Source organism: Sesamum indicum, linkage group LG6, assembly GCF_000512975.1.
Source record: "Sesamum indicum cultivar Zhongzhi No. 13 linkage group LG6, S_indicum_v1.0, whole genome shotgun sequence".
In the NCBI taxonomy this organism is placed as follows: Eukaryota; Viridiplantae; Streptophyta; class Magnoliopsida; order Lamiales; family Pedaliaceae; genus Sesamum; species Sesamum indicum.
The window spans coordinates 20754658-20782489 of NC_026150.1; the positions used below are offsets into that span (position 1 = coordinate 20754658).

Consider the following 27832-nt stretch of genomic DNA (forward strand, 5'->3'; position numbering starts at 1 on the left):
CTACAATAAATCAGTAATAAGTTAATCAGGGGGTAAATAGCAATCCTCATTCAATTTTTCTGTTAATATCAGCAAATTTAGTGAATTTTAACTAATGAATCAAAATACCCTCATACGTTTTCGCACATTGGTACATGTAAGTAGGTATATTTTTTATCGTTATGAGGGTAGTTTAATCCGAAAAGTTATTTGACCTACAATAAATCAGTAATAAGTTAATCAGGGGGTAAATAGCAATCCTCATTCAATTTTTCTGTTAATATCAGCAAATTTAGTGAATTTTAACTAATGGAGGGACTTATTTGTTAGACGAAAGCAAACTTCAGGGGTGCTAGATGTAATTTTTTAAATCATAAGGGGTCTATGTGTAGTTACACCAAACCTCAGGAGGAGGGAGTGTAGTTATTCCTAAAAAAATATTAATTTGATATTTTTATTTTTATTTTTATCTTTGTAATATTAATATGTACAATTATATTTTTTAAAAAATAATAACAATAATTTAAAATATTTAATTTTATTATTTATAATTCACTTTTAATTTACTTGATACTATTAAATAAAAATTTAATCATTAAAGTTGAAATTTCTCATTTTATTTATTGATTATTATATTTGATGATTATCGTGGAATAAATTAGTGCAAATGTATATATAATATATAAAGAAAATTCAATATTAAAGCAAAATTAATTAGCCAAAGTCCCTTAGTAGGCATGCAAAATTTGTCAATTATATATTGACATATGCAATATATTTTTTTCATTAATTTGATATTTTTTATAAAATAAAATATTGATTAATGGATAAAATCAAGTATTGTCATGTATGAAATTTAAAGTATTCAAGGAAATTTAGATTTTTTTTGCCAACAAATGAAGCAAATATCAGTGATTCGATAATTTTATATCATATTTTGTGATTAAGCAAATATCCATTGTCCGCACGCACTCCGTACGGTTGCAGGCGGTGGTCGTGCGGAGAGCGTGCCAACAATGGATTATGCGCGCAGCCAGTGCCTAATGTATACTTTTATCGGGTGTTGCACGCACGGAGAAAACAACTCTACGGAGTTGGTTAGATGCTGCGAGCAAATAGCACACGATGTCTAGATGGTAGGATGTTGCCACACAGGCAGCCCCTTATGCAGACTAGGGCAGCCCCTTATGGGCTGCAGACTAGGTAAATGGCTTGTGGGTGCACGTGCAAGGAACGACAGATGCACGCAACACGAATTGATGTTGGTTGTTTAACTCAGCAATTGAGATGAACATTTGCTGAGGATTTCTATATGGTTTTAGGAGAACATGGCTGGAGTTGTGGGAGGCAATTGGCATCGTTCACTATTGTGACAATCGCTGTCCACTTGGCTCTACCGGACTCTTAGTCGGCTTGTTCTGATTGGCCCAACAGTGAGGGTTGTTCACTCCACATTTTTGTATTATTTTGCATCAGAGTTTCATGGTGAGTTGTGTGTGCAAGCTTGAGGTGCTTCTTGTATTCTTACTTGGTGATTAATGTAAAGTTAGGTTAATTCCTATAAACTATCGTGCATTGATTATTCTTGCTGTTAGTCTGTGCATATGTGTATTATTGACTTGCTAAATCTGATTTTGAACTATATCAAACACGAATGATATTGAGGTTGAGGAAAAGGCTAACTAGCACACCAGGTGAAAAATTTCTAGTCGTTGAAACCCCTATGACAGTTATTTTTTAGAGCTAGGTTCCATCTGGTTCTGTGAGTTTTGGCTATGGAAATGTTGAACATGTTGCTGAATTGGAGACACAAATTCATTGAATTATGGAGCTGCTTGGGCAACCCCAGATTCCCTACCAATGGCGCTGCTTCAGTAGGTTGAGACCTTGCGCTAGGGTCGATTCAATGCAGAAATTAGTGTTTATCGGGTTTTGTTGAGGGTCGAGTGACTTCTGTTGCTGAGGATGTGAGCATCTTCACTGATGTTGTTGATATGAAATTTGATGGTATTAAGATTGATATAGGTTTACTAAAGCGTGTTGTGGGCAGGGAGGAGGACCATGCTCCCTCGTCTATGGTGAAGGTTCCAAATTCGAGTGCACAAGAATATTCAAAGTGCTTAAGGCGGAGATCGAGTCGTTCGTCGAATGTGCACAATAAGTTATAGCATTTTATTCAAAGTGCTTAAGGCGAAGATCGAGTCATTCGTCGAATGTGCACAATAAGTTATAGCGTTTTATTCCGGACTACTAACACTAAGTCCTCGAATTATCATTATAAATATCCAAATATATTCTAAAAAAAATTCAAGTGACGAATCCACTTTCCAATCATCAAATTTAAAGTCAAGACTATTGCGTTTAATTCGAGATTACTGACATAAGCCTTCAAATTAACGTTATAAAAATTCAAACCAAATCAAAGGGAGATTTACAAAAAGATTTTACCTTTAAATTTGTCAAATACGTTCTTTGATTCTAATCAGAATTATTATGATAAAATACATGTCTGATTACATATTATGCACATGTGCTTGGTTATAATTGTTTCTAGATTTTATTTAGCTTAATGTTTGAGTGGCTGTAATATTTCCAAAAGTTCATAATGGTAACCCAATTGTTTTTCCTTTGAATCAACGAGGGAAGAACAAAACTGTGAATATGTTTTTTGATGCAATGAGTAGGTTTAGAACTTTATGTATATCTGCAATAAAAAATCACAAATATTTGTGGTAGATGAAAGTGAAATACTATTTCACTTATCATCATTCTTGATTAGGTTGATATGGATTAGGCTCGGCAACAGGACATGTCCGAGTGGATTGAGATGAACACAATACCCGTCCTATCGTGGTCTAAAACTCATTAGGGTGGCTCCAACCTGCTTGATCCGAATTTTTTTTTTAATTAAATTGTGAATTAAATATTCTTTGAGTTAATCAATAAAAATAATATACTTTATACAATTATTAAATATATTTTTACTATCATATAATTAATTTAAATTTAAATCAATTGATAATTATTATTATTTACAAGGTGAAGCTTCCAAATAAATTATTCTTAGAAAAAACAAGTAATTAATTCACCAATCATAATTTACACAAAATTAATATTTCAATTATATTAAATAAATAGCAAGTTGATCAAATATGCAACTAAAAATAGAGTTGATGCATTTAAGTATTACAAATGATTGCTGACATCACCCCAAACCCAAAGAATAGCAGAAAATGGTCTAAAGGCGCGAATGGCCTCCCAAATTTTCTCTGATTATCACACTTTTAATTGTCATCAGATAACTTTACGCTTTTTCGTCGCCACACGCGTGTACTGGAGCGCGTGGTTGGGTCAGAACCCCTGCAAACTCCCCCAACAATTAACACCACAAACTCCCATTCCGGGGGTCCCACTTTTACTGAAACTTTTTATAATTCCACATTTTCATTAAAATGCGCCAATCAGCTTTCAGAGAGTTCAATGGCGTGGGACTCTGTTTCAATGCTCTGCATGTACCTTATCATTACTCGGAGCAATTATTTTCTGCTACAACGGCTCTATATATATACACAGTCATCGTTTCTCATCTGCTAAACATTTCCTTTCTTTTTCTCTCTCTAAAAACTCTCCGCAAACCCCCCCCCCCCCCCCCCCCCTCTCTCTCTCTCTTTCTCTCTCTCCGTCCATCTAATAAAGTACGGCTTCCATCATCCTCCTCCTCCTCCCTGAAGCCCTAGAATCGACCAATTGGAATTTGTCAATTCCAATTCAATCCGAAACCCTAGATTTTCCCGCAATCGCCCCCCGATTAAATCCCTCGAATCCATTTCCCGGCAATTTATATCGTTCGAATTTTGCTCAGATCTGACCTCAATTGCGTCATATTACCCCGTCATTTTGCAATTAGCTTAATTCAAGAACTTCTACGCAGTTCTATTATAAATTGTTGAACAAATTTAGAATTGTCAAGACGTGTATGGTTGTGATGGGTAGGGTTTACAAGGATACATCGAAGCCCTCTTCTTCGTCAGAGTCACCGTCTTCGCCGGCGGTGACGACATCAACGTCGATAACGGAGACCGTTAACGGATCGCACGACTTCAAGATCACTGGGTATTCATTGTCGAAGGGAATTGGGATTGGGAAGTACATAGCGTCGGATACGTTTATGGTTGGTGGATATGCGTGGGCGATTTATTTCTATCCCGATGGGAAGAGTGTGGAAGATAATGCGACTTATGTTTCGCTGTTTATCGCTTTGGCAAGCGAGGGCACGGATGTGAGGGCGCTTTTTGAGCTTACTCTTTTGGATCAGAGTGGAAGGGAGAGACACAAGGTTCATAGCCATTTCGGGAGGGCGTTGGAGAGTGGACCCTACACTCTTAAATATCGAGGCAGCATGTGGTGGGTCTTCCTCCCTTTCTTTGTGATTTCTCGTGTTGAATCTTTTTTGTGGGTGTTTTGGATTGTTTTAGTTGTGTAGTTTAGTCTAGTATATGAAGTTTGGTTGCCTTGCTGATTTTGAATTATCAATTATCTTCTTTCTACTATGCTAATGTCAGCTCTGAGGATTGCTGTCTGCTTTTATGTGCAGTGTGTTGAATTTTATTTCCTCATACTTACATTTAATGGCATTCCCATACAAGAGTTGCTCCTGTCTGAATTCTTTGTTTGCTTATTTTATGTTTATGTTATGGACCATAGTTGGTTTGTTTGAGATGCTGGGAGGTTCTTTGTAGCTGCCTCCTGTCATTGTTGTGAGGCAGATATCACTATGTCTAGATTTCCGAAATGGTTTCATTATGATATATTACCTACTTAGTGCAATTCCACACTGCTCTGAGAGGCACAATTTCCTTCAAGATTGAAAAGATTGTTTACATCTTATTCGAGGAAAACGATGTTATGGTACTTCTTAGCACTTAAAGATTAAAGAAATGGTGAATGGAAACTTTCCTGATATAATTACACTAGCTTTGCATGATGCCCGAATTTTTGTGCAGTCTAACATAAATCGGTAATTTTGGCTGCAGGGGATACAAGCGATTTTTCAAAAGAACTGCTCTGGAAGCATCTGACTACCTGAAAGATGACTGCCTTCAAGTTCATTGCTGCGTGGGTGTTGTTAAGTCTCACACAGAGGGACCTAAGATCTACTCTATACCATTACCCCCATCAGACATTGGTCAGCATTTTGGGAAGCTGCTGGAAAGTGGAAAAGGAACTGATGTAAATTTTGAAGTTGATGGAGAAACCTTTTCTGCTCATAAGTTAGTGCTTGCAGCTCGTTCTCCAGTATTTAGAGCTCAGTTATATGGTCCAATGAAGGATCAAAACACAGAGTGTATAAAAATTGAAGATATGGAGGCACCAGTTTTTAAGGTCTTTTGCACTTTTCTCTTCTAGAACTTTGGTTTTATTGTAGTGATATATATGTGTGTATGATAGTTTATTGCACATTTGATAATGTTTGTCTTCAGAGTTAGTTTCTACTAAATGGCTATTAACCACCTTTAACTTGTCAGTATACTAATTGCCGGTGGGGTAGCATTTTCCGCACTTCATCTTGCAGTCTTTCATTTACCAAAACCATAGCCAGAGTTGGTAAAACTTGTTTTCAAGCAAATAGCATAGTGCTGATAGTCCATGTTTTTTTTTGCGAGTAGGCCTGCTTTAGTTCCTGAATTTTGTAAATTTAACTAGTTGTGTGGCTTCGAAGAAAGGATATTTTGTTCAAGATGGAGTTTTAGTCTAAATAACTTTACTTAGAAGATAATTATAATGCAGAGATCAGTTTTCATATGGCTTCATAATTATGGGGTCTACAGATGTGCCTCTCTCTGTAGCAAAACAATTGAAACATATACCTTATCTTTCTGTATCAGCCTAGAGAAACAATTCTGTTTGCAGTTGCTTCATTAGTTATTTTGTGTCTTAATTGCGGCCTATAATGGAAGATTTGGCTTTCCAAGTTTGGATTACTTGATTAATTGATGTCAAAGTGCAGGTGAATTATACATTTGAGCATTGTTTTATTTGCAGTGGGGAACTTTGTGATTCTCTTAGATGCTTGACTCTGAGAGAATAACTTGTTTAATCTACTTTATGGACCTTCCAGGCTCTACTTCATTTTATATACTGGGATACACTACCAGACATGGAAGAGCTCACTGGATTGAACTCAAAATGGGCTTCAACATTGATGTCTCAGCATCTGCTTGCTGCTGCTGATCGGTATGGTTTAGATAGGCTTAGACTGCTCTGTGAGTCTAACCTATGTGAGGACATTGCTATCAATACTGTTGCAACAACACTAGCACTGGCAGAGCAGCACCACTGTTTCCAGCTGAAAGCTGTGTGTCTCAAATTTGTGGCATTGCCTGAAAATCTTAGAGGTATATATTATGTATGCATTTACTCTTACTCCATATTTAGGAAAAAGAACTGCTTATCTTCTATCAATTAGTTAAAGTCTGAGAAGTAGTAACATGGACATGTGGATGCACTAGGAGTTCTAGTTAAGTTTGTACAAAAGAATATGTCAGTATACTAATTGCCGGTGGTAGGTGCCATCTTGATTGATCCAGCTTAAAGTTGTATAATTTTTGCAGCATCTTTTCTGCTATGGTTTTGTAATTTCTGATTGCAATACATTTTGAGCACCATATAATGTATCAGGTTGTAATGTATTTTGAATATGATTATACTGGTTTAGTATCTTGAGCTTTTAGTCTAATTATTTTGTGGTTGTAGTTTAAGAATATGTAGGATTGGAAGGTGTGAGAATTGTGGGGGTGAAGAGAATATTTTGGGCCTTAACTCAGTAGGAACTTGATTATCTAGGATTCTAAAGTTTACAACCTACTTTTATTATCACTTATGGTTCAACTTTTCTTTAATGCAGCTGTTATGCAGACAGACGGTTTTGAATACTTGAAAGAAAGCTGTCCTCATGTTCTGACTGAATTATTAGAGTACGTTGCTAGGATCAATGAGCATTCTGTTGCGGTTGGCAAGCAAGGACTTGAAGCTATCCTAGACGGAAGTGATATCAATGGCAGACGCGTGAAGCAAAGACTATAGCATAAATTTCAATAGCTGAAAAACTGATAGCTTAGATCTTTCTTTAGGGTTATTAGAAACATTTTTCTTGTTGCAGCATCTAGTTCGACGCAGGTGTAAATGATTTTCTAGTCTTTTTTCCTTGTTTCTCTTGTTATCTGAAAGGTGGGTCTTTCTAGATCCTACTCAACATGTGCTCTACATCCGTTCTGAATTTGTAATTTGTGTATGGATCCCATGATTTTGTGGGTATGCTTCTGTGAATTTGTAATCTGAATGTCCTTGCTTGGCAGCAAACTCTTTTCAAGTCCCAAGGGGACTTGGCCAGATACGTCCATTCTATGTTGAAGTTGTGATGGAAAAATGTTTTAACTTTTGATTACTTATTTTTAGGCGACTAAGTTCTTTGCACAACTTTAGCCAATTTAGAGGGTGCTTGCGTGGAATTATAAGTATCTTATAAGATGTTACTAAGCGTTTTGTATTTTTATTTTTATTTTTTTGAAGAAAAGATCTTATAAGGTTTTAAAGTAAGAAGTTCAAAATTTTATAAATTCTTTAAAAAAGAAAGTAACGAGTTGGCATCTAACCTTAACAAATTCATTTAAATTAATTACAGATTTACACAACATTTTTTATAAATTTTATAATTTTATTTTATTCAAATATTTTAATAATTTATTTTCAAAATAAAATTTAATATTTTATAAAATGTACGACTTTATAAAAAAAAAATTCAATCAAAATATGAATGTATTTGATAAGGGTACTTGTTTTGATTTGTTCAAATTTGACTTGTGTATTCTTTATGATGCCAAACATTTGAAAAGAAATTTGTTTTATTCCCTCATGGTTTTTATATCATCAAACTACAATAAAGATATTAAATTTCTAAAAATTAGATTTTACGAATCAATTTTGTGTTTGTTATATCTCATTTCGACCAACTTAATTAGGCCTAAACAGTTGATTGAATAACAAGACACCCAAACGCCCCCTCACCCAACATGGGTACAACTGAAATTTATCAAACTGACCAACAAAGGCCATTAAAGTGCAAAAAGCAAACTGTTGGGGTCGTTTCTGCAAAATACAACTGAACTGAGTCTATATATACTTTACAAGAGTTCAGGTGCACTCTACCTCTCACATCATTCACGAATCGCCTTCAGCTTTTTGATTTTGAAGGAGACAGCAACACTAGGATTTCGATTACTCGGCGCGAGAATGGTAATGCATTTCCGTCATGCTTCTTCTTCTTCTTCTCCGATATTCTGTGTTTGAATTTGAATGTTGAGTTGCATGGAGATGTGTGTACAGTTGTTCCTCTCGGTTTTCAAGGATTTAGTGGGTAGTGAAGTGACGGTGGAATTGAAGGACGATTTAGCGGTGAGAGGAACTCTGCATGCGGTGGATCAGTTTCTTAACTTCAAGCTTGTAAACGTCAGGGTCGTTGATCCAGATAAGCATCCTCATATGGTAACCTAACTGTTTCTTTTCTTTCTTTTTTTTTAATTTAAATTCCCCCTCCCCATACATACTCTGTTCTATTGTTTAGTTTCACCATCCACAATAATGCTAACAGATTTCTTTGACCTACTCAAAATACAGCTAACAACCTCTTCAGTCTTGGAGGGTCTTTTTCTTTTTTATTTTTAATTTTATTATTTTAAATGATATTTTTATTCTTATTTTTCTATCGTTAAATCTCGTATACTATTAATATGATTTAAATTTATAAATGCTAGTCGAACACGCACATTCGATGTCTGTGCAAATACAATAATATTTTTATTAAATTAATAATTTATTATTAAAGCATAATTGAATAAAATAAAATAAAGAGAATAAATAAATAAAAGAAAATGCATATAAATATATATTAAAAAAAAAAGATGGGTGGAATAATAATTAGGGTAGGGGTAGGGGTGAAGTAGTTAATTGAACAAGAAAAGTAATACATACCAAAAACCTGTAAGGCACCAAAACTACCTTCTTCAATAATATATATACGACTATATGTGGCATATTTATATATATGTGTATAATTAATTTAATTTTTTTAAATAAAATATGTTAATTACATTAATAAAATATTAAAACATAAAAAATATGATTAAATAATAAAAAATGAGAGAAGGGAAGGTGACGTGGAGGTTGAGAAAAGAAAAAATAAAAAATTAAGAAAATTGAGAAAATAAAATTTTGAAAAAAGAAAAAAAAATAATTGAATATTAAAAAATAAAAATTAATATATTAAAATTAAGTGACTCAACGAGGGTGTTCTCACTGTATAGATTTATAAATATATGTATTTCTTATATTTAATATATAAATTTATATATAGAGAGAGAGAGAAAGAGAGGGCGAGGGGCGGGAGGGGAGGAGATATATCGGAAGGAAGGAGGAGGCGCGTGGGGAAGGGGCGGCGGAAGGCGGGCGGACAGCGACCGGCGTGGAGGAGGCGGACAGTGGTGGTCGGGCGTCAGTTGCTGTGAGGAGGACGGCAGCGGCAGTGGGGGGTGACGGTGAGGAGGCGGAGAGGGGTGGGATGGGATGGGAGGGGAGGTGGTGGGTTGGAGAAGATGATACATTTTTTTGAATATATTTAATAAACACAAATATGATAAATATTTGTATATTGAATCTGGACTATTCATTTAAATTAAATGAAATTCGATGGGAGGGAGGTGGTGGGTTGGAGGAGATGATACATTTTTTTGAATATATTTAAATATTTTATATAGATTTAATAAATACAAATATGATAAATATTTCTATATTGAATCTGGACTATTCATTTAAATTAAATGAAATTCAAACTATTGAATTATGTGTTGAAATCGGATATTTGATTCAAACTCTAATGAAATCTACACCTCTGGAGCCAAGGGCTATTTGCTATATTTTGACTATAACCGGAGGTTTTTTAGTGCTTTATTTTCTTACAAAATTACCCGTCTGGTTTCTATAAAGGGAAAGTGTTCTGTTTTTTTCTTTGCATTATTGATGCTGCTCGGGGTGATTTTGGAGAGGATTTGATATTAGGGTTTCTGATATTCCTCGCTAATGGGATTAGGGTTGATCTTTGTGCCAATGTTGAGTAGTTAATTTTGAGTCCATGGTCACACTTGGAAAGCGTTTTGTGATTAAGAAAGCTATGGATTCACTGAGGAAGTATTTGGGGTGAATGTGGAGCTTATGATGGGAAGATGACGAAACTTGTGATGCATCGACATATTGTGGCGTCTTTATGCTAAGAATGATTTTTTTTTCCAATTATTCTGTTCTGGGATTGTCCATGTTGGAGTTGTGTTTTTATATTGCTGGATTTTATGTTGGATCCTTCAAATCTTTGCATGCTTCTTTATCTATCTTCTTGTTGTTTAGTTGATTTTTTCATGAGCATTAGAAACATGTAAAATTGGCTGAGAAATAATTAATTGTATTGATATCAAGTTACGTATTAGTATGCGGGCCTCGTGACTTCTTCCTCTTCGTGACTTTCTTGTCTTATCTCTTGGGTTTGAGGTCACAATAAAGTCTAAGGTTTACTGTCATGCACACTTTGATCCACATCCCATATATGCAATACAAGCATGAAAGGTATCATGGTTTATTGACTTTCCAGCAAACCATCTCCATTTTCTCCTTGTAAACGTGGGCTGGTGAAATCTCCAAAAGTAATGACATCAGAAAAAACTCTTCCTGATTCATGTTGCCACTGTTTCCTTTAGCAGGGCATGACTCTGTGGGAGTGCCTGCCTGTGTTTCCATGGATGGCTCCCAAGTTTCTATTACATTACTGTTAATGCACTGAAATTCTATCTACTCTGCCAGTTTTCTGTACAGAATTGCTTCATCAGGGGATCTGCAGTCAGGTACGTCCAGTTGCCACCTAATGAAGTTGATGTAGAACTTCTTCAAGATGCCACCAGAAGAGAAGCTCGAAGCAGCTAAGTCTCTCTCCCTCTCCTACCCGTGTGTTATGAGTGCAAAAGTGATTAATTCTTCATTGACAAATTTGGCCATTGTGTTTCTATATTCCCAGGAAAGACGTGCTTGAACACTTCCAGTTAATGCTGTCACGTTGAAACGGCTTTAGCACGACTGCTAATAAAAAAAATTTGACACTGCATTGGTTTTGATTTCTAGCAAGCATTATTTCCGGTCATTGTACAAGCGAACTATCATAAAGTCACGGAACAAGGTGAATCAAGATTCCAATATATCTTTCCATCAGTCCTTTTATGAAGCACATGACTATTGACATGACTACTGATACTTGGATTGCAACTAAAATTATAATCACACTTGTTGATGTTGTCCTCCTCATTTGACATGCTTAATAAACCAGTTCAGCATATCTTCATGCGCCTCCTCAGCAGATTTCACAGCCGTCTCGTCATCCGATTTGTACCTCACGGTCCACCCATGAACAATGCCGGGAAAGATTTTCACGAAGCTAGCAACCTAAGTCCGGAAAAAAGAGAGATGGCAAGCCTTGATCACCCATTCCAGCATGTATGTGATGGCTAATGTTTATCCATATACATGCATTTCATGGGTTTTGCAAAAAGATTATCTAGAAGCATTATTTGAGCCCATACCTCAGGTTTTGATGATAAGATCTCCTCAAAACTTTCTGACAAGATCTGGTGGGGTGAAATTGTCGATCTCAGCTGCCAGTATAGCAAGTGGTGCCTCAACCTCTGCAAAGAAATTGCAGGTTAGTTTACAGATATTTTCTTCAGGTGTAACTTGAGCTACGAGTCTCGCTACCCATATGTCCTTTAAGGAATTCATTTTTACAGGAGACTTGGCTACTGTCTAATGACAATGACACAACAGGTGTATAGACAAGTACAAAGGCTAGCGTACAATCAAACAAGCATGATAGGTTTCCCTGATCATACCCTTGGTATCATCTTCGGTAACAAACGACAGGTGCAATAAAACTCCAGCTTGGATAAGCCCTGACTTTGCTAGTTCCACAACCACCTTGGCTGATGGAAAAAGTAGTGGGTTTAGAATCAGAAGCAATAAGACTCCCTCATTCTAGCTTAGAAGCAGCATGTCCTGTCAAGGATAGACCAGAACATCCTTATGGTCTGAAGTTGACTATAAAATCTTACCACCATAGCAAAACCCAGCGGCACCAATTGCAGATATGCCTCTACTTTTCAGAGCTTCAATGACAGGTTTAGCATCTTCACATGCTTTAGCCTAACAGGGAGGAGTAAGAGCAAGTTAGAACTGCTTATGCATATCTCCCAACAGAAGCGAAGGGAAAACAAGAGAGCAAAAACTTCACGGCATAGACATAGATGTGTCTAAAACCATTATAATCAGATAAAGAACAGCAAGCATGAACCCCATGTATGATAATGGGGAATTAGGATACCAAAGAAACAAGTTGTTCATTCAATGAAAGCAAAAAATACAGGATTCTTGAACGATGTTTTAAGAGGCAATTAATGAAGATGCCCTAGCAGAAAATCAACGAGAAAAGAAGCTGTATTTTGCTAGACAAAATTGGACATTAAATCCACAATTTCAAAATCTGTCAGAATCCCAAGTAGGTATAAGCATTGAAAACAGGTTGACTGATGAAACAAGTTCGCTTCAATCCACCAGAGTAACGTATCTAAGACAATCAGTTCTGCATGCACAACAAAGCATTCTCAGGGTCATATGGATCTCCACAGAAGAAATCAGGAACCACCACATAAATCCAGCAGCTGCAACTTTGTCAGCTATTTTTCTTCGTATCAAAAATTAAAACCTCGCATCAGTCTGAAGAAAATAACACTCTAACAGAAGACAAGTTTGAAGTATCAATGCAATTCTACAGATTGCCATTAGTTCTGAAACATAGCTTTCATCTCCATCTCTACCCCAATCACTTTTTCATGTAATTTTGACCATGCATTAATTTATACAGATATCCTGGCAAGTAGGAATACCTCAAGTTTGGAGCTTCATATCCTGCAAAACAGTAAATTCCATAAGAAATCCAAAAGAAAAATCGTTCAACATTTTTCAATTGATTCTTTTACTACATACCCTCTTCCCAGTTTGATCTTACACATATCTCTCAAGCCTCCAAGATTAAAAGTCCACAACAACTCAGAGGAATGTTATCTGTTTCTTTCTGAATTACGTTTTAAAAGTCAAATCTTTTTAAAGTCTCTTTACTTCTTTATCCAAGAACACAAAATAGACATTTTCTCCTCCCTCTATAGACCCAATTCCAGCAGTCTAATATTAAAATAGAAAGAATTCACATGATGAAACAATCACCCACTGAACAAAAAGTACAACTTAGGACCAAAAGCAATTAGAAGGAATAATCACCGAAGACGTCTGAAGCAAGGAGCACTGCGAGTTTGGAGTCCGAGACGTATGTTTTAAGCCCGCCAACTTCAACCACTGACCCGACTCCGCTGCTGGGGCTCAACGTTGGTGGGTTCTCACAGCACTGGGGGCCCGACATCTATTGAGTAAGCGCAGAGTGTCCAGAAGATCAATGTGAAGTGAGTGAGTGGAGCTTTCGGACACGGAGAAGAAGGTTTATTTCTTGGTTCCAACTTCCAAGGTTGGGGAAGAAAGGGACATAGAACAAGAAAGTCTTGAAGCCTATTAATGCCGTTTGAGAAAACGTATATGGATAATTATACTGCCACCAACGTTGGTTCCGTTTCTCAAGTTTTTTTGTTGTTTAGAATATTATACTTAATATTTTGTATTTATTTTAGTTTAATAAAATAAAATTTTCTATTAATTAAAATATATTGAATCTATTGATTTAAAAAATAAATAATAAAAATCTATATTTACTCCTATTTAACTTATTATTAACTTGTCGGTCAAATAAATCAATTATAATTAAATAAAATTGGTATAGATATTATATTTAGTGAAAAATATAAATTCAAGATATTATAAATTATACAACTATAAAAATTATCGTATTAATAAAGAAAATATCCAGCTCAAAAAAAATATAATAAAGAAACTATCAATTGTATATATATATTAACATTCGACTAGCATTAATGTACATATATATTATATCTATTCAAAAGTTTAGGTAATAATTCATTTTTTTGTTATTGTAAAATAATTATCTATTAAAATTTTATTTAAAATTAAGCTAATGTCTTTATAAATGTGTCAAGAAAATAACAATTTATTTGATTATAATGGTATTATGTCTATTTTAGTCATTTTATCAATTAAAAACCTTATTATGCCAAATACCCTGACATCTTATAAGATGTTTACACATCTTATAAGCTTTAACATCTTATTTTATCTAAACACTTTATGAGTTTATTTTTAAAATAAGATCCAATATCTTATAAGCTCCCAAAACATCTTTAAAAAAGCTTAGCATAATACCCTCTTAATCGAGTGTAAATATGACTTTTCATTAATTTTTAACTAATATCAGCAAATTTGGTAAGTTTTGATTTATAGATAAGTTTATTTATTAAACAAAAATAAATATAGAGTACTGTCGCTGATTCCCTCTTTGAGCTTCCTACGAGTAGATCCTGAGAGCAGAATACACGTTAGACTTGCTGGGTAGTCCCCAGTTAAGGCCCTCTAATGCTTAAGTTAGAAAAGTGGGGTAGAAGGCGATCAACGGAGAACTAGTGAGATCAAAAAACGTGATAAAATGCACTTGTCATAAATGTTCATAAATACTGGTATTTATAGTATTCGGTACCGTTTAGGAACTTGCCACGTAGCATCATCTGGTTGTTCGAGTGTCAGGTGATCCGACAATTATCAAAGCGGACGGGTCAATTGGACCGAGTCAGGCCGAGCCAATCCACGTCTTCATGAACAAATCCTGCACTTTGCTGTAAATTTCTTTAAAATGGAAGGCAATTTAATCTTTTGCTAATTACCCTCATCAAACAATAGTATTATATAGATCCCTCAAGCATGTTTACTCATTTGGCGAGTTTTGAGAGAAAAAGAGAATCATTGAATTAGAGAGTGAATTGTGTAGCATACCAAAGATTGCTCTCCTCATATTCAAAACATACATAAAATAAATAATATTTTAGAGTTAATTACATTTAGATTCTCTCTAAAAAAAAATAAAGTAAAATTAGAATTTTTCTCAAAAAACTTTAAAAATTATATTTACACCCCCTTAAAAAAGTACCGTTTATACCTGACATCCTTTCATTAGGGTTTGGAAGAAAATATTGATATTAGTAAAAAAAAAAAAAATCATAAATTTTCTGTTTCACTCCTCATTCAACATTTCCATGTAATGATTTTGTAATTATAATGAAAAATATGTCATAATATTAAAATCACTCCATATATATATATTTGCAATTGTCCCATTATAAGTACAAAACTATAAATCAGAATGTTAAGATGAGGGCAAAATTAAAACTTTATTTATTTTTGTTTGATGAAGTCAATAATTTTCGTCCAAACCCTAACGGAAGTAGGTCGGGTATAAACGGATAATTTTTAGAGGAATTATGAATATAATTTCAAAACTTTTTTTAAAAAAAATATAATTTCACATTTTAAAAGGGGTATAAATATATTTAGACCCATTACTATATCCCTTTATTGTGTTTTTCAATTTTACACAACATTGCTTGGAAATAAATCTTCTATGTAAAACACACAATCCACTAATTCAAGTTTTGTATGTTGAATACCTGAAGTCATTAGTGTCTGATGAAACAGACATACCTAACCATAAGTTACTAAGGTTTCCAGCAACATGTCTTGCATCCACTAAAGTTCAGGAAACACACTACACTGCCCAGAAACAGAAGTATGTGCAAGAAACAAGCAGTAAGGCAGGTTAATCAACAATCTCTGATTCCTGATTCTAAACATGCAAACAACATACAAAATTTCGCAAGTTTTCCCTGCTGTTACACTCTGGTACAGGTCGTGCTATGATTTACAAGCTCTTTGTCGTTATCGATGTTTCTAGTCTGAGGATCCTATAACAAGATGATTTTGCCCAAACATTTGACATTCTGTTCTAGGGGCATTACAGTAGGAGAATAAGGAGTCAAGGAAAGAACACACACTGCCAATCCTCACACACTGGGAGGCGATTCATCTACAATTTCAGGACGCAAGCTACTAGAGGTAGACCGACTGTTTGATTGACTAGTCCTGTTGGTTGTTCTCTTGGTGGAAACAATTGAACTTTTATCCTCTTCTTCGACAGTCGGTGGTTCCTCCATATCCACGCCTTTGAAAACCGGATGAACATAAGCATCCTGAAGGTAAGCTTTCAAGTTTAGTTTTGGGTCTGTCGCCCTCTCCAACGTGTCTTTTATCGTTGCTTCCTGTTTTTGTATGCAAAGAATGATTCTGCATGAGCATAGTTTTGCCAACTAGAAAAGAGCAAAGGTTCACGAATTTCAATAAACAAGAACCCTTCATTGATCAGTCTAAGCATGATCACGGCTAATATGATCTACACATAACTGTGTTGTGGTTCATCGTACAAGAGATGTGAAAGAATATAATGAGTTTTTGAAGAATGGAAATTGAGTAGAAATGGGCTTGCACTAACCTGCAGTGGAAACTTCAGAAATGCTGACTCAAAGCGGCCCTTGCAGAAGTGATGAAACCAGAAGGTCAAGACAGGAAGTATAAGAAGTATTAGCGGAATTGATTTGCCAATAGTCTTTGTGCTCAGAAGTCCTAACAGCAGAATTTGTGATATCATTAGACCTGTGATTATACGACGATGCACATCTGGCCAAAATGCAGCAGCTGTCTCATACTTCTGATCATATACGTTGATGATCTAGACATAAGAATCGAATGCCAAATCTGATTAGTTTTTCTAGTTCAAACATAAACAGAACATTCTAATATTAAGTTATTGGTTACTTGAAGAAACTAATATAAAAAGGACCTTACCTGGTGGCGATAAATAGTATAGGAAAAGGCAAAGTAGGAAATGATGAAAGGCAAAATTAAAGGTGTGACTGCTGCATACACAAGTCCCAGCAGGAAATATAGTTGTGCGCGAGGCTCCGTTATGTGAAAAGTTATACAACCAGGATCAGTTGCTTGTTCCCTGTCCTTATCTGTCTTTACCAAGAAGGTGTTTTTGAGGTGGAATAAAATTAACGGAACCACTCTAAGGACCTCCACAGCAATGCCGGACCAACCATCAACCATTATGTAAGTTATAAAGAATGTTGCTTTCATTGGAATGGCAACACCGACTGTCTTTGGAATCCTACATGGGAGCAAACATAAAAATTCAACTCTCTAATTAGACATGCCATCTTAGAACATCAAAGAAAGTACTCCTGAAACATCCATGCCTATTGCAATAATTTATCCTGACCTTGGTGAAGTTGCATGTGTTTGACAGGTAATGAACATATTCATCAGACACTAAATAAAATTCCAATAACATGCTATTAGCAACTAATTCTTTCCGGGTAGAAGCAGAGTGTGACATACTCTGATGCAGACTGGTTAATAAACTTATGAAGCTGCTGGAATGCTGCTCCTGTGACGATACTTCCAAAGAAGACATTAACAAGTATAAAGAAATGATACTTTCCAGCTGTTCTTCTGTCCAGAGTTGAAAGAGACGTGTGACCTTCTATTTTAGACATTGCCATGAGAATTAATGGAAGAACTGCCATAAATATCTTTAGCGCTATTCCAGGAAGAAAACCTTGAATAACAGGCTTGAGCCGATCCCTGAAGTAGGAAAACCAATCATCTACTCATTATAAAGAACACAATATTCAAATGAAAATCAAGATTGGAAAGACATTCATTCAAATTTAAATAACATGATATGGTGCATAGAGACATTAAGCATCAACAGTCAATACGTCCGACTTATGCTAACACGATTACACATTGAGGAATGGGTTTGCAGAGAATGGGATGCATGCTGATAAGAATGAAGACACCAGGGTTAACTAAAACTTATTTATCCTTATAAATCATAAAGAATTAGTTTGAGAAAAGAAAAAAAATTCAACTCAAACTATTTCCAGTTTAAGAATCTTAAAAACTAGAAAATCATTATAAAATTTGGCATTACATTAACAGTGTACATATTTTATATTTGAGGACATCATTCACTGAAAATACTGAGACAAGTTAAATAACGCTTCTTCAGAAATATTGGACCAAAAATATCTTCAACAAACTTCTAGCTAGAAGTCCGGTTTTTTATTTGGCAGCTTGAAATGCAAGCATGAGAATAATTGCATCACCTCTATCCAGTGCCAAATTCAGCATTTCAAACACCATAAACTCTAAAGGAAATGAAAAACTAGCAAGAAGTCAGAAGAGCTTGAAAGATGTGATAGCTTACATTTCAATCACTGGTTTTAGGAATGGGAAAACCCTTTCAATGCCATCAATGCTTGCCAAGGATTGCACAAATGCTATAGGAATCATGAAAAAGAATGTGAGAAAGAACATGGCTACAGCAATTATCAGCCTGTTGACAGCAAGTTGAACGTATGGTATCGCAAGATTATCCCAGTAAACATCACGTGGCTCTGGAGCCCATTCTGTCACCCATAAAACTGGATCCCGTGATTGTTGCGTTTGTGCACAAACAGCAGCTCCCCATCGAGACCGAAATGAAACAAATGCTGCAGGGACTATGGACTTGGGATCACTCATGACCTTTTCCCTTTCTGCAGCTTCCTGCATAAGAAAATAAAGAAAAAGCCAGTCATTGAGGTATTAGGCAAGCGGGTAACAGTATCCACCCAATGCAAGGATCATTTCTTGGCTATCTTCCAAAAACATTGTATCATGCTAATACCTATATAACTGAGATCCTACAGTGAAAAATCGACTATGTAAATGAGATCCTATAGTGAAACTCGACTATATAACTGAGGTCCTATATTGAAACTTGACCGGTTGAACATTGGACCAGATCTTTAAGCTTATCCAGTAATAAGACTATCAAGGGTGCAAAAACAATGATGGTGAAATATACCCATTAGTCAGACTAAAAAATGATGCCAAACTATACCACATTGCAAGAACATAAGAAGAAAAAGATGTACATTAGTGATGCTCAGTTGAGTTTATTTTCTTCTGTATAACTGACATGTTTCTTACATGAGATAGATTTTTACATTGTGGCTAATATCAAGGCTTCCAGGAAGACTGAAGTCTTCAATTCCTGTCTCTACAATTTTTACTTGTTTTCTAAGGATCGAAACTGTTCTTTGTAAAAAATACTGTGTGCACTATAGCACAACAGCTTGGAAAGTTGGAAATACCAAAGAACATGAACCAAACATTTTGGTAAAACAATAAATGAACATTAACAAGCATATGATAACATGAAAAAGAAAGGGCATTGACAAAAACATAAAGGACAATTGTGAAAGAAATAGCACAAAAAAGCACAATGATATTATGTGTTAATGTAAAAGGCTTACCTCTTTAAGTACCCTTTCTATTTCTGCTTTATGGAAGTCAATGGCATCCACAGTCTTTCCATAAAGGCCCCATTTACCTGTCTATACACTTTAAGAAAATCAGATGACCATTTCAATATGTTAAAGGAACTAGAGGATCTCTATAATAAGTTATCATGAGGAGAATTTCACTGACCAAGCAGCGTTACAAAATACATCAAGATACAAGGGAATATACCTTTGTCGTTGGCCTGGTTTTTGGGTTTCTCTGGTAACACGTTTCATAGTAAGTAAGCCAATTCCTTAAACTATTCAACTCTTCCACCAACATGGCAAGCTGGTTTGCATTATATATGACCTGCAATCCAGTTATTCACAGGCTATGTAGAAGTACACTTTCAGGATAAAATGCATAATATTAGCTCATAGATACAATCTGTTCATCAGAATTATAAATCTTTAGAATTCTTGCCTATTTATATCTCTAGTCTTTAACAATTGAACGGAGGTGCTTTGGTCTCTTTGATCTAGTCTTTTTACCTTATTTTACCTTTCTCTTCTCACCCTAGCTAACCTTATTTTACTTGCACTTCAATGAGAAAGTACTATTTGTATTTAGTTGTTGACATGTCATAATTGAATTAAGTATAAATACAAACCTGATGTTGAAGATAATGACCAGGGTGATTTACGCAAAAGAAATGCTCCACGTGCTCGCTAACTGATTCATCAGTATCTGGAGGAATACTTCTTACAAGGACCTGAAACAGAATAAACTTATAAGCACCACAAGTTAAGCGATAGAGATTTGAGAAGATGGGGCCAAAAAAGACGTCTGCATTTAACTTGAAAAAATGTTGATGTAGGCATGCATAATAGTAAGCAGCTGAAAACGTTGAACACAAATAAAAAAAGTGTAATAGGAAGCATATTTTAGGCATAACTCACAGTGAATTGGTCCGGACGACGTTTTTCAGCAGCTATGAATCGCACCCTCTTGATAGTTACAATTTCGTATTCTTTGTAAAGGACATAGCATGTCCAAAATGTGAATAAATACGCCATTATTACATGTGCCACAAACCTGAATGGAAGTAACATGAGATCTAATCAAAATATACAAAAAAAAGGCATAATATCCAATTTGTGATAAACATTAAGAACGGAAAGAAGCATTCTATATTTTAAGCAAAGAATATGATAAGTGCGTAAAACCTATGGGTTGATTGACAAAATGGTACTTATGTCACTTTTTCTAAGAAAGAATAAATTTATATCATGAAATTGAAAACTTATATCCTACGATGCCATTGTGAACACCATTTTGCTTCTTACTCGTGCAAAATCTTGACCTTTACAAGGATGCAACATAAATCAGTGCATTATTCTACGGGAAGCACGATAACTTGAAAGCTAATGATTCAGGAATTTTTGGGTCCACGAATCTTTCAGTGAACCTGAGAAACTTTAATTTCACCATCAAGTGTTGTAAACACTAGCAAAACAAAAGAGAGAGATGATAAGCCTGCAATTGGTCTGCATATTTAACTCACTATACAAACAGCTGCATATGACAAAAATCTCATTAGCATGTTAGCCGTCAAAGTATAACTGGTTTAGTTGTAAGCATCTTCATGTGCAGAGACACTCCTGTATGTAAGAACTGAGATCGTTATATGCAAGTATCACGGCAAGACGACCAAGGAGAATAGAGTACGCACCTTAAAGATCCTGAAGGAACATTGGATATTGAAAGCTTGTCAATGTCACTGTATGTCAGATCTCTGTTCTTATCTAGCGTGTTTCCCGTCCAATTGACAGGCACCAATACTGCAAAAGCAAGTATAGCTATAGGGACAAATATTTTCAATCTGCAGTTGAGATTTTAATTAGAGAACTAAATAAGGACTCGAAATATAGGAATAGAATGTTGCTACGTGGTTCTAGCAAGCTCGTATGCATTGGCATGAAATTTTGCCTTTGATCACAACATGAAAACATTAAAGCCTTTTAAACCTTATATCTACTCACCCAAGGAGGTAAATTCTTATGTACGCAACAGAATCAAGCCCTGCATGATCAGTCAGCTCCGGCTCCGGCATTCTCAATGCTGCAGGCATCCAAGTCCAAAACATTACATAGGTTTTCCAGTCTAAATTGACGATGTTCTTCACCGCCCCAGTACTCCTGGGGCTTTCTCTTATGCCCTTTCTGTACCATTTTGCGAAGTACACTCTATCATTGACTGGTTGGAGCCGTAAGAAAGCAAAGCCCATAAGAAACCCCAACACGGATAAAATATTGATAGCAGCTGATGCAGAAATATCTTGAATAGTAGCCATTTTCTGATGCGAAGATTACTATCACCTGCACTTTAAATAATTAAAGTCAGTAAGTTTTTTCTTGTGTTGAATATATCGAGAAAATGCAATGAGCATGCCATATCTTGACATTAGCAAATTTTGAAGAAAGAATCAATATTTCCTCTACGTTGTAATCAACAAAACTTTTGAGACAATTTCACATGTATAACTTTAGAAGGATATTAGGTATCGACTCAAGGTTATCCCCCACTCAAATTATTTGTTATAGCTTCCTTGAAGCAAACAACTTATGACTTGATCTATTTCAATCAAATTACCTCAACTTATAAAAACATGTAGGATGTGGGCAGTTAATTTTTGTCGATCATAAATCTTAATGGGAACTATACCTGAAAAATCAAATATCAGGCTTGTGTTTTACAGAAACTGGGCATCCATAAATTATAATCCTACTGATGCAGAATGCAGTTAACTGCAAAGCCAATAAATCATACGGTATATGATTATGCTGAAACGGTATTAAGCAAGAATCTATATCTCACTAATATCCACAGGAACTAACAGCTCTTATGGTACTCCCCATGCACGACGCAAAAGAACAAAAAGAAAAGCAGCAGATATTAGATTTTCGATGCAAGAAAAATGTCTATCAAACCAAATCTGACGAGAAAGTTTCACCATGATTGAAAAGACACAGAAAGGATCATTCCAAAAGTATACAGAGAAGCAAAAGAAAGACTGAGCGATGAAAAAGATTAAAGCTTCTCAAAGAAGAATCTTCACATCCAGGATTGAAATAACCGAGAAGAAGTAGAAGAAACTATAAACACCTAATGATCATTCTTATTATCTGAATTGTTATTACCTCTATATCCTTGAGCTTTTACAATGGCGCAAATCGAGAACAATGTGCCGTATAACTGAAACTCCCGACCGATGAATCAGATTTGACGGAAGAAGATGAATGATCCGCAAAAATGGTTCCCGGAGGTGGAATTTTAGGGTGAATTGGCGGAGACGGCAAGAAGCTCTGCTACGGCCTACGTTCTCTGGTTTGGTGGTGGGAGTTTTGTCGTTCAGGTGAGTCTGTTAACGTTAAATAGTAGACATGAGGCTCACTTACATAAATATATTATAAATAAAAATAAAAATTATATGACTATTTTAAAACATACAGTGAAGTGAGTCGTCACTCGTCATTCCGGATGAGTCGACTCATTTTTTTTGGCTGAAGTAGACCTTACATGAATATATTAACCATTCCACATCTTTTTTTTTAATTAATTATTATTTAATAATATTAATTAATAATTAAGTATTATTTAATATTTATGAAATTTTAAATTACAATTTTGTAAATATTATTGAATAATATATTAAAAAGTTAATAATTAACTATTATTAAATTTTTAATTAAGTTTTAATAGTTATAATATTTATAAAAATAACCCGGAAAAATTCAAGTTCTTTTTAAATTACTTTACCTTTATTATAATAATCTTACTTTGAATTTATTTTTAAAAGTATATATTTAAAGTTGATATTAGGTTTTCAAAGTAATGAATAATTTAACACTAAAGTAATTACAAACTCACATATTTAATATTTTTATATTTTATTTATTATTATCTCTATTATGTGTATATCATAAAAAATACAAAAAAAATTAATTAATTTAAAAACATTCTTTTAGCAATCATGCAAGTTAATTTATTTATTGTGTAAGACCATTATTGAATTAAACAGTTAGGTTTTCTTTTAGTTTCCACATTTTAATTAATACTATGTATGACAAATATTTATAAAAAATTAAATATGAAATGTACAACTTAAAACAAAATTAATTATTTTGTGCTGAATTAAAAAAAATAATTATTATTAACAAAACACAAATACAAATATTAAGCAAAAAATCGCATCTCTTTAACACATGGGCACAAAGCGACATTTGGTTAATTAAGTCTGCTTTGTAAGTGTCACTACAAAAAAAAAAACAAATAGTGACAATTTTAATAATTTTAATATCGTCACTAACTATATATATGTTGAATGACAATAATTTTGATTATCACAATAATGAATTTCAAAGTTTTATATAATAATGATAATTATTTTATAAGAATTGTAACTAGTAAGAATTGGCGACAAAAGAAGATTGTTACGGACAGTAAAAGTTGTTAGAAAAAAGTGTCATGAGTAGAATATAAATTTGCACACCAATTAATTGATGCCAAGTTAAAGAGAATGTACCTCTTTGAAAGAGTGGAGTGTCCTAAACTTAAAAACTCACTTCTAACAAAGTTTTTTTTCTTGTCCATACAAGAGTAAAAGAATGCTCTTGTCTAGTAAATTCACACGAAACACCAACTTGTGTATCTTTGATTCTTGTTAGAAACACAAAATAGTTGAAGTAGAAAAATATATTACTGTGAAGTAGAAAGTGTTTTATGTATCTTAAGAAAACTTTGAGAAAATTTCAAGTTTTTAAAAAGGATGGAATATATACAACTTTTTGAGGGAAAAGAGAGAAGCAACAGAGGAAAATGAAGACACACCATGAACTAAGAGCTAATTAATGGCCAATTACTCCTATTTTGTAGACGAAGTGACTTGCTTCAAGTCAAGGGTCGTTGGGCTTCACTCATGAGTATGCTTGCCCAAGTCAAGGGCCTTTAATGCATGCTAGGACCTTGCGGTCCCTTAAAGATCTCTTGAGACTTGACCGTAATTTGAACGAAGTACATTTTTTATTTTGGATTAATAATTAATTGATCAAATTAATTAATTTCAAGCCCACATCGAATCTTATTTAATTCTTGGACCTAATTCCAAAACCCAATTAGTTTGGATCTTTTATCACACAGGAGGTTAATTGAATAATTCAATTTTTCAAATGATTGATTTATACTTCTTTAAATTAATCATCTATCTCTTTCAGAATTAATTCAATAATTATTTTTTATTTCAAATTAATTTTTTTAATGTTGTTAGTATTTTGTGTGGGACCCTTTTAGGTCCACCTTTAGTCAAACTCGGACTTGTATCACATATATAATTTAATTCGATAATTAACTTGCTCTAGATTAGTTGAATCATATCAATTTAATTAATCACTATTGATTAACTCATTAATCCAAGACTACTTGTTACCATGGGTAGTCATTCCGCAATGTTCCATGGTACTAGAGAATAGGTAAAATTGGTTTGTGAACCATTAATTGCGCATACAGTACAAATCTATCCTTCTACGAAGCTGTCTCCCGATCAAAGTTTAGGACATAAAATTCTAAAGTGGTTTACATAATTGACTTTAATAATTATGTATCCACTCTGGACTATTTCTCTCATTAATCAACATGAGAAACTACTTTTCTATTTGATCAACAATGCAGCACAAACTTTCATAAATTAACACAGTCCAAGAACAAAAAAGATCGCCATCATCTCATGATGGGTTGTGAATTCCTTCTTAGAATGCAACTATATTTATTTATGTTTTGATTACACTGGTGCAAGCTTTTGGCAACCATACATGCAATCACATAAACCAGGACTAAGATGCAGTTCCCTAATAGACAAGACTATTGTGGCTCATCAAGTTGTAGAACTAATTCTCGTACTATTGTAATTAAAGAGTTCTAGTCATACCGATAATGCCATACAGGCTTCCATATGATTAACTCCTATGAGTCAATTTAGTGAACTTGACAACCACTTACCAAGCACCTACTAAATGGACAGACGTCATGCGTCTATCATTGATGAAATGCTATACTCATTACATAAATGGGTCATATAGTGTAAGTCTCTATATAATCCTCAATGCCCTATCTTGAGGGTTCTTGAATTGGAATATTTCAAACCAACCCTCAAAAGTTGGTTTCATCATCGCCATTAAATGCACGATCGCATTTCATTGGTTTATCTAGTTTGTGGGTTTTGTCAGTGAACTACAGTAATAACATATAATAATAATACGACAAAAATCATCTGAGAAGATTCTTTGAGTTTTTTCGGCATGCTCCTAGTAGTAACACCGATACTCTTGATACTAGAGCTTGAAAACTTTGATATGACGAGTTTGGAATTCACCGTCTTCAAAGGTTTTCCTTGAGTATCCATTTAAGTGCTTTTGCTCTTGCTAAAGGGAAGAGATGAAGGGTAGAGATGTCTCATTGAACATGCCAAAACTTGTGAGCGCTAAATTTATTGTATCTGGAAAATTAAAATACAAATAAGTTATCACAAATAAAAGTATTGGGATTAAAATTTCAAATTGATAGTGATTACAATATCTATCTATCCCTAGATTCTTCTCTTCAAAAGTTGTATTTGTCAAATTTGACAAATTCAAAGGGTAATCTCCATGTGGATCTCCTTTGTACTTGAATTGAAATTTCTGTAAACGTTAATTCGATGACTCACGCCTGTAATCGTGGATTAAATGCTTTAGTCTTGACTTGAAATTTGAGGATTTGAAAGTGGATTTGCCACTTATAACATTAATTCGAGGGCATAACACCTGTAATCCCAAATTAAACACTATAATTTGTAGCGCCCCTTTGACGAAAGAGTCGATCTCCACCTTGAACGCCTTTGAGTCACCTTGAACCCGTTAAACTTTGTAGAGAGAATTATTTGACCTTCTTTCTTTGCTTTGCTCTTTGTTCTCTATCTCGGTGTGTGTTTTGAATAAGCTCTAGGGACTCCTTTATATATGTGTCAAAGATGTAGAGTTATGATGTATTTGAATGTCTTTTGTATTATCTCTTTATAACAAAATTAAAGAGATAAATACATTATATATTTGGAGCGATATGATTGGGCAAATTGACATTATTCATTTAATATTTGTATTTTTTAAAAGAGATAAATATCACAAATATTTATCTTGACTTGATTCGAGCATACATACAGTTGCGCCACGTAGTGCCATCTGATTGGCTAGAATCTTTGACTGCAAAGTATAATTTGACTGGCCGAAATACTCCATTTTGACACTTGTCGTCCGTTGATTTGATGACTATATATATATATATATATATCGTTTAAATTGACTATTTATACTTGCAATTAAGTAAATTTCCAAGATATAAATAGAAAAAGATTATAATTGATACTCAATATATTATTTTTCACTTGTCATTATTTAATTGGGTGCAACATTAATTTGCCTATAGAGTTGTTGCTGTCTGAAGATGATTTAGATTGGTTAGAGGAAGAGGGGTGTAGAGACAAGGTACCAAATGATGAAGATGATGATTCATTGCATCCTTTGTCTCGTTGGTCTATTCAACAGTTATCAAAAGGAAAAGGTAAACATGCTTCATCAAAGAAAAAGACTAAACAAGTCACGTTCAAGGACAAAAGTGCACAAATTTCATCATTAGGAAAGGACAAACATGTTTTACCCTCCTCAAGCAATCAGGATGATAGTGATAACAAAATTGCCGAAGATAATGACAACGACAACAATGATAGAGATGAAAATGGGCACAAAGACACCCAACAAAGTCATGCCATAACATGGGCTGAAAGATTATTATTATGCAACTCGAGACACAGGCCATGGAGACCGCCCCGAAATTGAGAATCGACGTCGAGCCTATCCAATTTGACGGATTATCCAAGTCCATGTAATGATTCTCAATCACAAAAATATTGTAGAAGGCAGCCTGATATCCAATATTCTATGCAGAATTTGAAAATTAATGAACACAAACCACACCAAATGCATGGTCATCAATAAGTACAAATAGTGGCAGATCTAATGCTAGAAGAATAATTGTGGAAGCATTACAGATAGCAGCGATGAGAGTCATAGACATTGAGGTATGGAATCCTCTTATAGTAGTGGTATTGGTAAATACTATCAAAGTTTCGGCTATCATAACCAAAACATAGAGCATGTAATGCCACTTCAGCTACTTTTTGAGGTTCCTTAGAATATAACATATCAAGAGTGTATTTCCACAGTCCCTTATAGATTACCATCTCAACCAGTGATGTACTTTCCTTATGGAATACCTTCTTACC

At 34.5% G+C, this 27832-nt stretch overlaps 3 protein-coding genes and 1 pseudogene across 4 annotated transcripts; 2 read left to right on the top strand and 2 right to left on the bottom strand.

Moving 5' to 3' along the window:
• On the top strand, positions 3618–7370 carry LOC105165278 (BTB/POZ and MATH domain-containing protein 2). Its single transcript, XM_011084241.2, has 4 exons — positions 3618–4383; positions 5013–5361; positions 6098–6374; positions 6884–7370. The coding sequence occupies exons 1-4, from the start codon at positions 3956–3958 to the stop codon at positions 7060–7062; spliced, it is 1233 nt and encodes a 410-aa protein (XP_011082543.1). The 5' UTR covers positions 3618–3955; the 3' UTR covers positions 7063–7370.
• Positions 8014–11110, top strand: LOC105165279 (sm-like protein LSM2). Of its 2 annotated transcripts, XM_020694716.1 has the most exons (3): positions 8014–8271; positions 8362–8520; positions 10882–11110. In XM_020694716.1, the coding sequence occupies exons 1-3, from the start codon at positions 8269–8271 to the stop codon at positions 10999–11001; spliced, it is 282 nt and encodes a 93-aa protein (XP_020550375.1). In that variant the 5' UTR covers positions 8014–8268; the 3' UTR covers positions 11002–11110. The 2 variants fall into 2 exon arrangements, with proteins under 2 accessions (XP_020550375.1, XP_020550374.1); XM_020694715.1 differs by having other exon boundaries at positions 8014–8520.
• LOC105165351 lies at positions 11240–13716 on the bottom strand (annotated as a pseudogene).
• Positions 15889–22877, bottom strand: LOC105165280 (CSC1-like protein At4g02900). Its single transcript, XM_011084244.2, has 12 exons — positions 22662–22877; positions 21504–21839; positions 21194–21343; positions 20421–20556; positions 20132–20233; positions 19711–19830; positions 19494–19574; positions 18401–18741; positions 17527–17772; positions 16972–17296; positions 16619–16855; positions 15889–16388 (listed from the first exon to the last, which is right to left on the bottom strand). The coding sequence occupies exons 2-12, from the start codon at positions 21812–21814 to the stop codon at positions 16134–16136; spliced, it is 2304 nt and encodes a 767-aa protein (XP_011082546.1). The 5' UTR covers positions 21815–21839; positions 22662–22877; the 3' UTR covers positions 15889–16133.